The following is a 14,798-nucleotide window of genomic DNA, read 5'->3' as shown; positions in this document are numbered from 1 at the left end:
TAACCAGCTCATCGCTCTTTGGTAGTGAATAAAGCTTAAGATTTGGGTTTATTTTACCCGGCTGGGAAAACTTTTCAAAGGCCCTTTAAAGACAGACGGCCACGATTAATCAAGTCAGTAATAGACGGCCAGAGGACATGGAAGAGCAGCCTAGCATGCCTGATACTGAGCAGGAAAGTAGGCCAGTAGCTGTGGAACCTATTGCGCAAGAAGAGCGGCCTTCTGCCGCTGAAGAGAACCAGAATAATGGTGAAGTAAATAATGAAACCGTTAGTGAGGAGAAAGCGGATGCTAATGCTCCATCAGAGGAGCAAGGGCCATCAGAAGATGCCCAGGGTGACGACAAGAAGAGAGGCCGTGAAGAGAATGAAGATGAGGATGGAGACGAGGACGACGATGACGATGAAGACGATGAAGACGATGAAGAAGAAGGTGGACCATCCAAAAAGAGGCGTCAGGAGAGGAATAGGTTCTTGGATATCGAAGCTGAGGTGAGTGATGACGAAGATGAGGATGAAGACGAGGAAGAATCTGAGTTGATTCGTGAAGGTTTCATTACTAGAGGAGATGATGACGATGAAAGCGCGGAAGCACATAGAGAGGACAGACTGCATAGGCAACTGGATCAAGACTTGAATAAATCGTCAGAAGAGGATGCACAACGATTAGCGAAGGAGTTGAGAGAACGTTATGGTAGAAGCAGCTCGAAACAGTATCGTGCTGCGGCTCAAGATGGTTATGTTCCTCAGAGATTTTTGTTACCTAGTGTTGATACAGCCACAATTTGGGGTGTGCGTTGTAGACCAGGTAAGGAGAAAGAACTGGTTCGTAAATTGCTTAAGAAGAAATTTAATTTGGACAGAGCTATGGGGAATAAGAAGTTGAAGATTTTGTCCATTTTCCAGAGAGATAATTATACGGGGAGAATTTATATTGAAGCTCCAAAACAATCAGTGATCGAGAAATTTTGTAATGGTGTGCCCGACATTTACGTTTCTCAAAAACTACTGATCCCTGTTCAGGAATTGCCTCTACTGCTAAAGCCTAATAAATCCGACGATGTGGCTTTGGAAGAAGGAAGTTATGTGCGTATTAAGAGAGGTATCTATAAAGGTGATCTGGCCGTCGTTGACCAGATAAGTGAGAACAATTTAGAAGTAATGCTGAAGATTGTTCCACGTCTGGATTACGGAAAATTCGACGATGTTGATCCCTCGACTAATCAACGTAAGGCCAGAAGACCTACGTTTGCTCATAGAGCTCCAGCGCAACTTTTCAACCCAACAATGGCATTAAGGTTGGATCAAGCCAATCTGTATAAGAGAGACGACCATCATTTCACTTACAGAAATGACGATTACGTTGATGGTTATTTGTACAAATCATTCAGGATACAGCATGTGGAAACGAAAAATATACAACCAACTGTCGAAGAATTGGCTCGCTTTGGTTCCAAAGAAGGTGCAGTAGATTTGACATCGATATCACAAACTATAAAGAAGGCTCAAGCGGCTCGTGTCACTTTTCAACCAGGTGATCGTGTGGAAGTTTTGAACGGTGAACAACGTGGTTCCAAGGGTATTGTCATCAAGACTGCTTCAGATGTGGCTACCGTCAAGGTTCCAGAGTTCCCTACCAAACCTTTAGAGTTTTTGATGTCGAGTTTGAGAAAAGTTTTCGAACCTGGTGATCATGTTACCGTTGTAAGTGGTGAACACCAGGGAGATGCTGGTTTGGTTCTAACGGTAAAACATGGGCAAGTAACTTTCATGTCTAATCAAACAAGAGAAGAAGTTACCATCACGGCCAATAACCTAACGAAATCCATCGACTCAACTCCTACATCAAGTCAGTTCGCATTACATGATATTGTCGAACTAAGCGCCAAGAACGCTGCATGTATTATCCAAGCAGGTCATGACATATTCAAAGTGATCGACGATTCCGGTAAAGTGTCGACCATTACCAAGGGTTCCATTCTAAACAAAATCAATACTGCGCGTGCTCGTGTAGCGGCAGTCGATGCCGGTGGTAACGAGATCAAGATCGGTGATACTGTTATGGAGAAAGTCGGTGCTCGTAGAGAAGGTCAAGTGCTTTACATTCAATCTCAGCAAATATTCGTGATGTCCAAGAAGATTTTGGAAAATGCTGGTGTTTTCCTTGTAAATCCAATGAATGTTGAAGCTATTGCATCAAAGGACAACATGTTAAGCAGTAAGCTTGATTTGAACAAAATAAATCCAGATTTCGTCTCCAAGATGGGACCACCATCTCAGGCAAGACTACAGCAACCACAACAACAGGTTCGGATGGGCCGTGATCTGGCGTTGGGTAAGACTGTAAGAATTCGTTCCGCTGGTTACAAAGGTCAACTAGGTATTGTTAAAGACGTTAACGGGGAAAATGCTACCGTTGAACTACATTCCAAGAATAAGCACATTACTATCGACAAACATAGGCTGACATACTACAATCGTGAAGGTGGTGAAGGTGTGACGTATGATGAGCTGGTAAACAGACGAGGTAAACTCCCACAGGCAAGAATAGGCCCAAGTTATGTCAGTGCACCAAGACACATGGCCACCGGTGGAAACCTTGGCGCTACAAACCAACCACTCGCTGGTGGTATGACTCCCGGCTGGAGCTCGTTCGATGGTGGTAAGACACCAGCTGTAAATTCTCATGGTGCCGGTGGAGGAGGAGCCTCCACATGGGGCAGTACATCTACATGGGGCGGAGCTTCTGCTTGGGGTGGCCAACCTGCCGGAGGCGCATCATCTTGGGGTGGAGCTTCTGCCTGGAACGGTCAAGGTACAGGTGCCACTTCTACTTGGGGTGGTAACAGTGCCTGGGGTAACAAATCCAGTTGGGGCGGAGCATCGACTTGGGCCTCAGGTGGTGACACTAACGGTGCTTCTTCAGCTTGGGGAGGTCGTGGGGACAAATCTGCCTACGGTGGTACCTCGACCTGGGGTGGCAACAAGAACAACGGCGGAGGAGCGTCCTCATGGGGTAATAACGGTAACACCCAAGGCCACAGCTCTACATGGGGTGGAAACCAGGAAAACGGCAATAGATCCTCATGGAACGAACAGTCGAATAACGGCAGTGGAAGCAGTTGGGGTTCTCACTAATTTGTATGTATGTAATTGTCTCATTAAACCGGTTAAGCTATTTCTTATGTATATACTCGTCTACAGCACCCAGGCTGCCACTATTTACAGAATAACGATCTCATTTATTAGTTCGTAGAAAGTCTAAAGGCCTTCTCTCAGCAATCTTACGTTTCTTGGCCTCAGTAAACAAAACATGGCGTTCCGCTACAGGATCATACCTCACTTGCTTCACTAACGGAGCTCCTCTGTTAACAGTAACATGACGGCTATACCCGGTCGCGGCCGAGGATATAAGCTTGATGATAGTACTCTTAGACTTAGCCTTGGCCATCACAATGCACTCTCAAAACTCAATGGATCCCAGATGAGTCCTCGATGAGCTTCAACTAGTCACCGATCAGTTGAAATTTCGTCTTTCTTGAAGGTAAAAGCTTGGGTTATTTCATACGTCTTGAAAAATTTTCCGCTAAGACCTCATCTCTCAGCTAAAAGAGCCTTCTCGGGAAGGAATATTAGCTTCAGGAGGCCTTATTGAGTCGGTTGAGGACAGTAGAAGTGATTGGGAATGAGTGAAACTCTACAGCCGGAAGTTATTGAGAACTCGGACGGTTCCAAGACTGTCATTACCTACAGAACTGAGAATGGACAGAAATACAAAGTTACTCAGAAAGTGAAAGAGATCAAGGTTACAGAGAAGGTTCACAAGTCTGTAGCTGCTAGAAGACAGTGGAAAAAATATGGTGAGGAGAAGAACGCTCCACCGGGGCCAAACCATTCGACTACGCAACTTGGTGAAGAAGTTCAATTGAGATTGAGTAGAAACTGGAGACAATTGGAGCAAGAGGAGACTCAAAAGGCAAAGATTACCTCGGATAGCGTTATCAGTTGTAGATTGTGTGGTAACGCGCATTACACTATGAACTGTCCTTTCAAGAGTATATTAAACGATATTGCAGCATTAGAAGATCCAGGCAGTGCCGCAGCGCCAGGTGCAGAAGCTACGGAAGAAGCTCCAGTTTCATCCGCTGCTGCTGCTGCTGCTGAGGGTGGTTCCAGGTATGTTCCTCCATCTCGTCGTGCTGGTGCTAAGGATCCTTCTTCAGATGCATACAGAGACTCTAGAGAGCGTGATGATATGGCTACTTTGAAGATAACGCAATTGAATGAGAATGCTGATGAAAACACTCTAAGAGAAGAATTGTTGTTTCCATTCGCTCCTATTCCAAAAGTCGTTGTTGTCAGAAATAGAGAAACCGGTAGATCAAGAGGTCTTTCATTTGTCACATTTGCTAGCGAAGAGATCGCTGAGCAAGCTCTACATTTCCTAGACGGTAGAGGTTTCATGAACTTGATTTTACGTGTTGAATGGTCTAAACCAAAAGTGCCCGAAACCAATGCTTAAATAATTCAATATATAATTTGAACCCTGTATAACAACCGCATGCATTTGTACAAAGAAACATGAAAGAAAGCTTGTATGACAGAACAGAGGTCTTTCACAGGCCTGAAGGTACCTCCAATGCATTGGTGTTTATCCATGGAGGTGCTTGGATAGATAAGAACAATACTGCTAACGATTTTAAGGAGCTTAGTGATTTGATGATTGAGACTGGTACAGTCGATTACGTATTAGCTAGTATTGACTACCGGTTGTCACCAGAAGTGCAACATCCAGTTCATTTACAGGATGTGGTTGAGAATCTGTACAGGATGATTCAAGAATTAAAGCTAACTTCGATTCAACTTCTGGGTCACTCTGTCGGGGCAACTTTGGCGTGGCAGGTATCTGTCTCAGACGAGAACCTTTTCCCATCGCCAGATAAATTACAACTGGTCAAGTCAAAGCTTGTGGGGGTCTTCTTGGTCGATGGGATTTACTCCTTGACGGAACTACTGGATGAGTACCCAAGTTACGACTATTTTGTCTCCCAAGCTTACAAGGATTTCTCCCGTGATTTCGAGGAATTCGATCGATCAATAAACAGAATACCATCAAATCTCAAGACCATTCACCTTCTTCACTCGTATCGCGATGAACTTTTAACGCTTCGTCAAACAAATTACATGTCATCATTACTTCAAAAAGCCGCAATACCGTTTACTTTATGTTTCAATGATATGGGAAGTCATGAAGAAGTTTACAGGAATGCAAAATTGGCGAACTATTTATTAAGTAATGTTGTCTTCACTTGAAGAAAGCTCGGCTTCCATCAGGCTTAGACCCATATAGATTTACCATGAGCGTCAATCTTTTCACCAAGGGCAGAAACCTCTTGTCTCCACTCAACCAACTTGTCTTTCATTCTGTCAATTTGCTCATTGTTGATAATTCTTGGTTGAACCCATGTCACAGATACCAGTTCGTTTACTTGATCGATAGATCCCTTGATCAAATTCAAACTAATAGCTCTCATCACCAAATGTTCAATGTTGTCCTTAGGCATATGTGTAGCGGTGGCAATATCATCAAAGGATAAGGTTCTGATGTTTTTGACAAATACACTCTCCACAAGGGTCATCAGGCAGATTTTTTGCTTCAAGAAGCATTCGTTTTCATGTAATATGGGCACTTTTGGTATCTGTATATCAACTAGACGTTCGAACTTGTCGAAATCTCCCACTGTTAGTGCACTCAACAGTTCAAACAGCCAGTTGTAGTCCACATCGTCAGTGATACTCCTCATTATAGGATGATGCAATAGTTCCCCGAAGTTGTAGATTTTATCACCCAATAGAGCAGCAAGACTCAAATTGTATGCTAATTCCTTATACTCGTCTGCATTTTCCTCTGGTTGCTTTTCGTGTGGTGGAATGGTAGACAAGTAAAGCAGACTGGTATAGTAAAATGAATTGAAGTCCTTCTTTAATCTGTAATACTCAGCATTGACGGAATAAAATGCATTTGTAACTTTCAATGGAACCGCATCACGGATGTCTAAAGTCTTCTCCAATTCGTCTAGTAGATCTCTGCTTTTCACTAGTTCATTCTTAGCAAGATAAATTCTTGCAACTTCAATTTCTATCAGTAAACAGCCATTCTCATGGTCCTTCAAACCATCGTTTCTCTGCTTCTTCTCGTCAATTTGTTTAAATGACTCCTGTAGATCGGTCAAAAGCTTAAGGGATTCATCAAGGTCCTCGTGGTGCTTTAAGGACTGTAATAGGAACTCCACTACACTCAATTGATTAATTTTATCATAAAACTTGGTGACAAAATTAGAGTAAAGTCTCAGTCTGATTGATGAGGATTTAGGATCCTCAAAAAGTACCTTCAATCGCTGGGTCAATTGATGCCACAATTTTGGTTCGTAAAGTTGCTCAAACTCTAGGAAAAGGGGAGCAAGTTCGGGGTCCGCTTCCATCCGAAGGGTCGTCAACACAGTATCAATCTCATGAGAGGTAGGCATATTGGGCGATGGACACTATTTCGCTGATCCTAGTTACTTTGATGTATATCAAAACAGTCTTGTCTTCGAAGGGAGGTGGCAAAATGAATCTGCCAGCTTAAGATTATTTCAACATTTTTGTCCGGAAGGTCCAAAAACCGGACAGCGCGAGTCGACAATGATGGCCGCATTGAAGAGAACTGGAATCGATTCAATAGTTATAGGCTGTAGATCGGATTCTAGGTTCAATCGTGGTCAAAGATCAGGTCTCGATATTGTTGACAGCAATTTTGGCGTTTTTCCAGGCTTTTAAGCACTCGGTCAGCCAGCTGAGCACGGATTTGGGGAAACTCTTGAGCATCATCACCCATTTTTGATCAATAAATTCCAACAGAGCAGTTAAGCTGTGTAATGATGAGCGATTGATATCTTCCATGTCCTTTTTAGTAAGTCTAAAACAATCGTTGAGCTTTTCCACTTCTTTCTGCAGTTTTTGGATTTCTTCTTGTCGTTCTTCTTCAGTAAGCATGTGAGGTTCAAGTTCGCCATTACGACTTCTTCTTTTGCCTCTGCCTCTCTTTGCTTGCTTCATGAACGATGCATGCGAGGGCCTTGTTGATGTGGGTGATGGCTGATCTGTCTCTTGCATTTGACCATTAGAGGTCTCGTCGGTGGATCTCGTGGTTTCTAAGTGTCTCATCGCTTCAGCGATAGTTGGCGATTCAAGAGCATTTTGTTGCAAAGCATCTTCGAGCCTTTTCATCTGGTTTTGAGTTTCTTTCAAGCTTTTGATTCGAGCCTCCCTTTTCGCTATGGTGGCTTCTATAATCTGATATTGTAACTGTTTCAGTTTCCTGAAATGAATGACTCGCTTGGCATCCTCTAAGAATTGTAGGATTTCACCAGATGGTTCTTCTAGTATGGTAAGCAATTTATCGACCAAAATCTCAGAGCTGACATAGTTAACGTCAAATCCATGTCCAATCCTTTCTATACCATCTGATAGAGACTTCGTCTGTGCAGCCAATGATTCCGATCCTATGACGTTGTCCTGCAAGCTAAAGGCATTGTAGTAAGCCCCCAGCTCCGCGAATAAAGATGACAAAGAATGGAAATGTAATCTATGTTGTCTCAAAATCTTCTGTAATGGTTGTAAGGAATTCTTGTATCTTCTCAAACGCCCCTCGATCTGAGCGTACTGAGTTTCCAGTTCAGTGGTACTTCCATTATGCGCTGTCGGATCCAATCTTGAGAGTGATGTTTGACCAGGCAACAAAGAATGCAAAGGGCTTGGTTTGGTAGGGTTGAGTGGAGGAGCCAGAAGGTTATTCATTGGTAAAATGACAATGGGTGGCGAGTTCAGCACATCTTTCCAAGAATACTCGGGATCGAGGAACTTGGTAAACACAACATGGTTTCTGATTTCTTGAATGGAATAACAGTTGTTCAAAAAGGATGAAAGCATTCGTTTCCTTTTCTCTATAATCCTTGAGTCAGTTTCAGCCGATAGTGGTCGTAAAAAATACTTGATTAATGGATGCTTTGATGGGATGGGTGGTATAACAATGGTTGGTAACAGTTTTACTAGAGCCTGACGCAAAGTATCAAACTCAGAATAGCGCCTGATTATTTCCTTCCCTTGGTATCTAATTGCATAACCGATGGCATGTTTCCCCCAAGGATCCTTGTAATCGCCAGCTTCTACGATCTGTATGATTGTGTCATCGTCATGTTCCGGAACTGCTGTGTTGGCCATTGACATCGATAACGACACATAGGGCTCAAATTGACCTGTAGTTCCCGTCGTGTTCCCGCCGACACTCTCTATGTGACCAGGATCGTACTCTTCATCATTCGAACTGTCTCTTTCAGGTGCTTCTCCTATTTCACTAGTACGTTCTCCCTCTCCCTCAACTATCGCACCTTTAGGGATGAAATCATCCTCTCCCTCTGCAACAGCTGCGATTCCGGACGCATAAAGGTGGTTAGTTCCGCTAAATGGGTTGTTGTCTTCTTCGTCAGACTCTCCGAATATGTTCATAATATATCTAAGAGCCCTTTTAGCTCTTAATGAGTCCTACGTTGTCTCTCTGTTCCTACTTGTTCAGTTAGCGCATCGCGAATAGATAAAGTTCCTCCCTTTTCAACGGTTTAAACTATTTGCAAAAAGCTAAGACACTGAAAGTGTTCACAATGAGCCAGTCTAGTGGTAATCGTATGTTCCTCGGTTCATTGTCCTTTTCACCATACTGTGCATTTTTTGACTGACCTCTTTCCCCATTGTTAAAGCTGTTTTGAAAGCTTCAGATATTGTACGTTACTTCAATCCCCTAGAAATAATGCGTTTATACTAACTAATGGTAGTCTGATGATATGAAGGAAGATGTGTTTGCCATCAGCTTAGACGCCATTGAGAAATGCCAATTGGAGCGTGATATTGCAGCTTCAATCAAGAAACATTTGGATGTAAAATATGGCAAAACATGGCACGTAATAGTTGGCAAGAACTTTGGCAGTTACGTTACGCATGAGAAGGGCCACTTTATGTACTTTTACGTTGGTCCTTTAGCGTTTTTGGTGTTCAAGACTGCTTGAAATGAACCCAGATTCAACGATGCCTTCAAGTAAGCGAACTAATGAGACTCAATAACAAGCAAAAACGAGCTTTTCGATTTTTAAAAGAATGTGAATGAGTTTAAATATTAATCTATTAACGTTTATAAGGAAAATCTGGTTTAAAATCGAATCAATGCAGTTCAAAAGTCTCATCCTTAGTGTTCAACTTCATATCGCCGTCGGATGAAGGTGATGAATCAGAAATGTCGAGTTTAATCTTCGTTTCGTTATCGTAACCCAGTTGTGAAATATCGTAACCAGTACTCTTCAAATATTCCAAAAACTTAACATCTTCTTCCATACTAGCCTCCTGGTCAACATCGGGCAAGAAGAAATAACCGAGCAAAGCTGAAAAGATACACAAGGAGGAAGCCACCCAATATGGTGCCTGTAAACCGGTAGTGGTATCATAACCACCAGCGTTCTTAATAATATCAGGGAACACATAACTACCAACAAATGCACCAACTTTACCGATAGCAGCAGCGAATCCGTAAAGGGTACCTCTCACTGGGACAGAAAACGCCTTGGAAGCCAAAAGACCGATATTATCACCTGCAGAAAATTCACCCAAGGTCATAAAGATACCGTACACGACAACGAAACCGGCAATGTGTTGACGTAAATGCTCCAAACAACCAGCCATGATGTACCCAAGAGCTGCCTGTAGGAGTAATCCAACAAACAAAGTATTACGAGGACCAAACCAATCTGCAGAGAAAGCACCCAAGAATGCACCAGGAATGTAGAACAAATTAAACACAACGTTCCAACCAAAAGTCTTGTAAAGAGAAGCGTCCTCACCCAAGACAATATTGATGATAATCGAAGAGTAAGTACCAAAAGCATAAGCGGAGAAATCGTACAAGAACCAAATGATAGACACAACGGCTAATCTGAACCAGTAAAATTTGATCAATCTCCAATAAGGCATAACTTTTCTAAACTTAGTCTTTCTGAATGCTGCACTTTCTTTATACTTCAATCTGAAGTAAAACAAAGTAATGGGTGGGAGAGCACCCAAACCAATGGTAATTCTCCATACAGGTGTCAAATGTTTGGGAGTACAGATCCACAATAAAACCATTGGCACGAAAGCACTGATAACAAACCCAAAATCAATCATAAAATTAGTGAAAAGACAAAAGTATCTGTTTCTTTTACCTGCAGGCAACAAATTCGATGCTTCAGCAGCTGCTGGTGAACTAGAACTATATTCACTACCAATAGCAATACCTAGGAAGAACCTATAAGCGGTGATAGCTGCAAATAACCCACCAGCGTTAGTACCAGTGGTACCAACTCCCCAGGCACCAGCACACAGGATCGAAAGCAAGATCAGCATGGTGGTACCAATCAACATAGCAGCTTTACGTGAGTAATAATCCGCAATATAACCAAAACTCAATTGCCCAACCACAGTACCAGCAAACGCAATGGAAGAAACATTTTGAATGGCACGAGAATTGGTATACTGGTCCCCATAGATAAGGGACAAACACAACGATACAGTACTGATAGAATTGTTGATGTAACCATCGGAGAAAAGACCTGCACCAGTAGTGACAATAGCCCAGTACTTATCCATCCCAGTACGTTCATTCACAGGAGCCAACTCCGTATCCTCATCGACCACATTGCTCTTCTCGGGAGGGTTCAAGATTGTAATCTCCCTGTAAGGCTGAGTCAAGAATCTATGTTTAAGCTCTCCCAAGGAAGTTGGAATATCTCTTAACACCGGATGATCGATATGTTTAGTATCATATTTTGACATCTTGGTAATCTCTAGCGACATGCAAAAAAGACACAACTTTCACCTTCAGAGCGTACAATATTTCACCAGTTTAAATAATAGCCATAGTGTCGAAACAAAGTCTTGGCATTATTGCTAGGCACATGCTGACACCTTTTAACCCATCGCTTTTCTTAAGGGCAAGAAACGTGGCAGTCCTTTTGAAAGTTTGCAGCACCATGTGAAATACAAGCGCATGCAATTAATCAAACAAAATAGCGAAAACGGCAAATTGAACAACGGCAAATTGAATATACAGAGAATACGTAGTATGACTAGAAAAAGCTTAATTACTCCTTGGCATCCACGGGTTTCTTGGCGACGAAAAGCATCATTGGGGTGAAAAGTTTCTCCTTACCACCTGCAACAAGACCCACTGCAGCTTCTTCAAGCGCATTGGTCACTTTAGTAGAACCTTCTGGTGCAGCACCGACTTTTTCTAGCAGTGAAACCATGGCAGTAGTAAACTTTCTACCAAGATAGGAAGTTCTGAAGAAAGTTCCAATGTCGCTCAAATTTTGCACGTACTTCCACTCACCAGTCAATGGATAGTACCAAGGAACCTCATCGTCAGAGTCAGCCAAATCCTGGGCAACAGTGACTTCGAAACCAGCGCTCTTGAGTGCCTCTTGGGCAACATCGACAGAGAACATCTTTGGGATACCATCACCCAATTCGATCTCGTAAGCGATCTTTCTGTGAGCTGGGTTACTTTCGTCGTAATTCTTAGTCATGACCCATTCGTAAACGGCAAAAGTACCACCTGGTTTCAAGACTTTGTAAATCTGACTATACACACCTTCCAGACTTGGCGCGTGACATGTAGCTTCAATCGCATAGACTTTGTCAAAAGTGTTTGGTTCGAAATCCATATTCATGAAATCACCTTTAACAAAATCCAGCTGATCCTGCAAATGGTATTTCTTTGCGTACCATTTGGCCTTGGCCAACTGGTAATCGTTGTTGTTTAACCCAATGATGTTACAACCAGTGAATCTCGAGATTTCACGAGCTGGACCACCCACACCACAACCAACATCCAATACCAAATCTCCCTTTTGGATATCAGCTTGGTATGCCAAATAGTGTTCATGTCTTGCCATTGCAGCAAAGAAATTTTCACCTTTATAGAAACGACTAAAATGGAATGAAGAACCCCAACCATACTCGTAAAAATCGGTCACAACATTGTAATAAGAGTGAGTAGATTCGTTGTAATCGTCCAGACGTCTTTCTTCTGCATCCTTGTCAGTTCTACCATCCCAATGCTTCAAATACTTTTCAACAGCTTCTTTTTGAGCAGAACGATTCTTGGAAACAAAAGCAGCAAACCCACTCTTGGATCCAATATCATCACCATGCAATTCCTTGGTGAATTGAGCTTGTCTCTGTCTTAATTCAACTACTTCAGACATCTTTAGTCTGTGTTATTCTATTGGTAGAGGGCTGGATATTGAAGCTTTGAACTTGATAGCCCGCTGATTTTTATCAGTGCTGGGTGCTTCGAGATGAAATTTCGAGATCTCGAGGCTAAACGAGCCGACGACCTAAACGAGGAAGCTACCGAGCGAGCGAGCGAGCTAGCTTAAACGACGATTCTAAAGATACAATCGAAGGACCATTAAGAGAGGGACCAGGCTGAGCTGATGTTTCTCGTGTCAGTAAGAAAGATATCGTGAATGTGCATAGTCTTAAACGAATCGAACGATAAGCTTATTTCTCTGAATTGCATTGAGATCGTGCGAGGAAGAGAAGATTTGAACTCATAAAAATAATAAGATCAATAATTTAATTTACCTTGTCTAATGGTGAATAGTTCTTGGATTCCAAATGAAATTAGACTTGCTCTTTTGTTATGTTTATGTCGAGTTTAGTCTTACGTCTTTGTATATGAAATAGTCAATATATCGGTTTATAGCATACCTTTTCTATGGAACGCTTTTTTCAGGGGAGTCGATTCGCGGCCGTAATAAAAGATTGGCGGTTAAAGTTTTAATTCTTCTCTTCATAACACTACAAGAGGACAAGCAGTGGTAAGTGGATCGGGATGTTTGAGCACAGAGGTTATTGGAATGTCTGAGACAGATTGATAGGTTTTATGAGGAGTAAGGGCAGTTTGGTTTAAACGCGGTTGTCAATTTTTTTTTGTTATTGTTTTGTTCTACTCTTTTCAAAAATAGAGAGCACAACAGTAGATTGGATTATGTGAGTCTATTCAAGCAAGATGGAAAGCTACTAGTAGTACAGGGTTGTGAGAACTCTACAGAGGATCATGGAGTGAGTCACGTGACTATACAGCGGATTTCCGGGTAGCCCTGAAGGTATCTAGTTATTTCCGTGGTAAAGCCGCGCCGCCATCCGTGCTTCTAGAGTCATCTTACAAAGGTGGTAGATTTATAAGGATGGAGCGGGCTTTGCCACCGCTCATCTCAAGAACAAGCACCCGGTCCAACACGAGCTCAATGAGTGCAATGAGTGCATCGACCGTTAAGAGACCATTGGAACAGAGTAGTTCTCCCATGGCTCCTGCTGCCAAGGGCAGCAAACCCGGTCGTAAACCACTAGATGAGGAGACAAAGAACAAGCGTACTGCTCAGAATAGAGCAGCTCAGAGAGCTTTTCGTGAACGTAAGGAGAAGAAAATGAAGGAATTGGAAGATAAAGTGCAAAGCCTCGAGCAAGCGAATCGTGATACAGTCGTTGAATCAGAGTTTCTACGTTCTCAGCTGCTTACACTTGTCAACGAGTTGAAAAAGTATCGTCCTGCCAAGGCTAACGATTTACAGGTACTTGACTACCTTGCAAAGCATGAGCGTACAGAACCTACGGATAAGGAAATAGAGCAAAGTGTACAGAAAAAGATGGATTTTACGTTTGCTTTCCCATGGAAGGACCGTAAAGAAGCAGAGGCACAAGCACAACATTTCCCTTCGCCGGGTTCGTCGATGCTTTCGTCTTCTTCGGCGTCCGTAAACTCGGCTGCCTCGCCGAGCAATAAACGAAGGTCTACCGCTTCGCGATCAACTTCTACTTCTACGTCCACCACAGGTTGGATGGACAACGTTTTTTACAGTGACGATGCACAAAAATTACCACAATTTGCCATCAAAGGGGATTCTACTGCGGACCCTCTGTTTTCAAATGAGTTCAATTTCGATGATCAGTTCGATGAACAGGTTTCACAGTTTTGCACAAAGATGAATAAAGCTTGCGGGACGCGGGAATGTCCCATACCTGGTTTTACCCCCCAGATGGCTTCTCCACAGGTGGCATCACCACAGATTCTTACAAATAGTTGGGATACCGTGGCTTCACCAGCGTTTGGTCAACAAAGTCTTGCTCCATCAAAGAAACAGCTAACGAAAACACCACCATCACAACCCGAACTGCCCTTTATCGACCCTACCATGGCTTTTCCTACAGACGATGACGAAGGGCTGTTCTTCCGAACGCATCGAGACGAAAATAGCCTCTTTGCCGAGCTCCTAGATGAAGTCGAGCCTACAGATAATAATTTCGTCAATGAAAACCTAATAAACGAAGAGCCGTCTACAACTACTGCTGTTGCTGAAGAAACGCGACCTAAGCCCAAGACAGAGACTGACGTTGTCCCCTCACGCGACGGTAAACTACTCAAGTGTTCCGAAGTTTGGGACCGTATCACTACACATCCGAAATACTCGGCCATCGATATCGACGGCCTGTGCGGTGAACTTATGACCAAGGCCAAGTGTTCCGAGAAAGGAGTAGTCGTCCAAGCTGAGGATGTCCAGCGCGTACTCGATAAGCACATGGACGTGTAAATACCTTCCTAAATATCCATTATTACTATTATGTGTGTTAAACTTTTTCTACTATGACGAAGCAAACCATTGTCCGTCACCC

At 42.9% G+C, this 14,798-nt stretch overlaps 10 protein-coding genes across 10 annotated transcripts; 5 read left to right on the top strand and 5 right to left on the bottom strand.

Annotated features, from left to right (window-relative positions):
* Positions 1 to 137: 137 nt before the first annotated feature.
* Positions 138 to 3,137, top strand: SPT5 (transcription elongation factor SPT5; the record flags this gene model as incomplete). Its single annotated transcript, XM_003678896.1, has 1 exon — positions 138 to 3,137. One exon carries the CDS (start codon positions 138 to 140, stop codon positions 3,135 to 3,137), a length of 3,000 nt encoding a protein of 999 aa, XP_003678944.1.
* A 100-nt stretch (positions 3,138 to 3,237) lies between these two features.
* On the bottom strand, positions 3,238 to 3,450 carry MRPL39 (mitochondrial 54S ribosomal protein bL33m; the record flags this gene model as incomplete). Its single annotated transcript, XM_003678895.1, has 1 exon — positions 3,238 to 3,450. One exon carries the CDS (start codon positions 3,448 to 3,450, stop codon positions 3,238 to 3,240), a length of 213 nt encoding a protein of 70 aa, XP_003678943.1.
* Positions 3,451 to 3,684: 234 nt separating this feature from the next.
* On the top strand, positions 3,685 to 4,521 carry TIF35 (translation initiation factor eIF3 core subunit g; the record flags this gene model as incomplete). The annotated part of the gene is made up of 1 exon (XM_003678894.1): positions 3,685 to 4,521. The coding sequence occupies one exon, from the start codon at positions 3,685 to 3,687 to the stop codon at positions 4,519 to 4,521; it is 837 nt and encodes a 278-aa protein (XP_003678942.1).
* Positions 4,522 to 4,580: 59 nt separating this feature from the next.
* BNA7 (arylformamidase) lies at positions 4,581 to 5,312 on the top strand (the record flags this gene model as incomplete). Its single annotated transcript, XM_003678893.1, has 1 exon — positions 4,581 to 5,312. The coding sequence occupies one exon, from the start codon at positions 4,581 to 4,583 to the stop codon at positions 5,310 to 5,312; it is 732 nt and encodes a 243-aa protein (XP_003678941.1).
* Positions 5,313 to 5,335: 23 nt separating this feature from the next.
* On the bottom strand, positions 5,336 to 6,526 carry RPN9 (proteasome regulatory particle lid subunit RPN9; the record flags this gene model as incomplete). Its single annotated transcript, XM_003678892.1, has 1 exon — positions 5,336 to 6,526. One exon carries the CDS (start codon positions 6,524 to 6,526, stop codon positions 5,336 to 5,338), a length of 1,191 nt encoding a protein of 396 aa, XP_003678940.1.
* Positions 6,527 to 6,767: 241 nt separating this feature from the next.
* Positions 6,768 to 8,546, bottom strand: SNX41 (Snx41p; the record flags this gene model as incomplete). Its single annotated transcript, XM_003678891.1, has 1 exon — positions 6,768 to 8,546. One exon carries the CDS (start codon positions 8,544 to 8,546, stop codon positions 6,768 to 6,770), a length of 1,779 nt encoding a protein of 592 aa, XP_003678939.1.
* A 152-nt stretch (positions 8,547 to 8,698) lies between these two features.
* DYN2 (dynein light chain) lies at positions 8,699 to 9,100 on the top strand (the record flags this gene model as incomplete). Its single annotated transcript, XM_003678890.1, has 3 exons — positions 8,699 to 8,720; positions 8,795 to 8,817; positions 8,870 to 9,100. The coding sequence occupies 3 exons, from the start codon at positions 8,699 to 8,701 to the stop codon at positions 9,098 to 9,100; spliced, it is 276 nt and encodes a 91-aa protein (XP_003678938.1).
* A 151-nt stretch (positions 9,101 to 9,251) lies between these two features.
* On the bottom strand, positions 9,252 to 10,895 carry TDEL0A03940 (uncharacterized protein; the record flags this gene model as incomplete). Its single annotated transcript, XM_003678889.1, has 1 exon — positions 9,252 to 10,895. One exon carries the CDS (start codon positions 10,893 to 10,895, stop codon positions 9,252 to 9,254), a length of 1,644 nt encoding a protein of 547 aa, XP_003678937.1.
* A 308-nt stretch (positions 10,896 to 11,203) lies between these two features.
* ERG6 (sterol 24-C-methyltransferase) lies at positions 11,204 to 12,328 on the bottom strand (the record flags this gene model as incomplete). Its single annotated transcript, XM_003678888.1, has 1 exon — positions 11,204 to 12,328. The coding sequence occupies one exon, from the start codon at positions 12,326 to 12,328 to the stop codon at positions 11,204 to 11,206; it is 1,125 nt and encodes a 374-aa protein (XP_003678936.1).
* Positions 12,329 to 13,315: 987 nt separating this feature from the next.
* TDEL0A03920 (uncharacterized protein) lies at positions 13,316 to 14,716 on the top strand (the record flags this gene model as incomplete). The annotated part of the gene is made up of 1 exon (XM_003678887.1): positions 13,316 to 14,716. One exon carries the CDS (start codon positions 13,316 to 13,318, stop codon positions 14,714 to 14,716), a length of 1,401 nt encoding a protein of 466 aa, XP_003678935.1.
* Between the last annotated feature and the right edge of the window lie 82 nt (positions 14,717 to 14,798).

The sequence above is a fragment of the Torulaspora delbrueckii genome, chromosome 1 (assembly GCF_000243375.1).
Source record: "Torulaspora delbrueckii CBS 1146 chromosome 1, complete genome".
Taxonomy (NCBI): domain Eukaryota; kingdom Fungi; phylum Ascomycota; class Saccharomycetes; order Saccharomycetales; family Saccharomycetaceae; genus Torulaspora; species Torulaspora delbrueckii.
The sequence above is the reverse complement of the archived record's forward strand: the minus strand, read 5'-3'. Positions and strand labels throughout refer to the sequence as shown.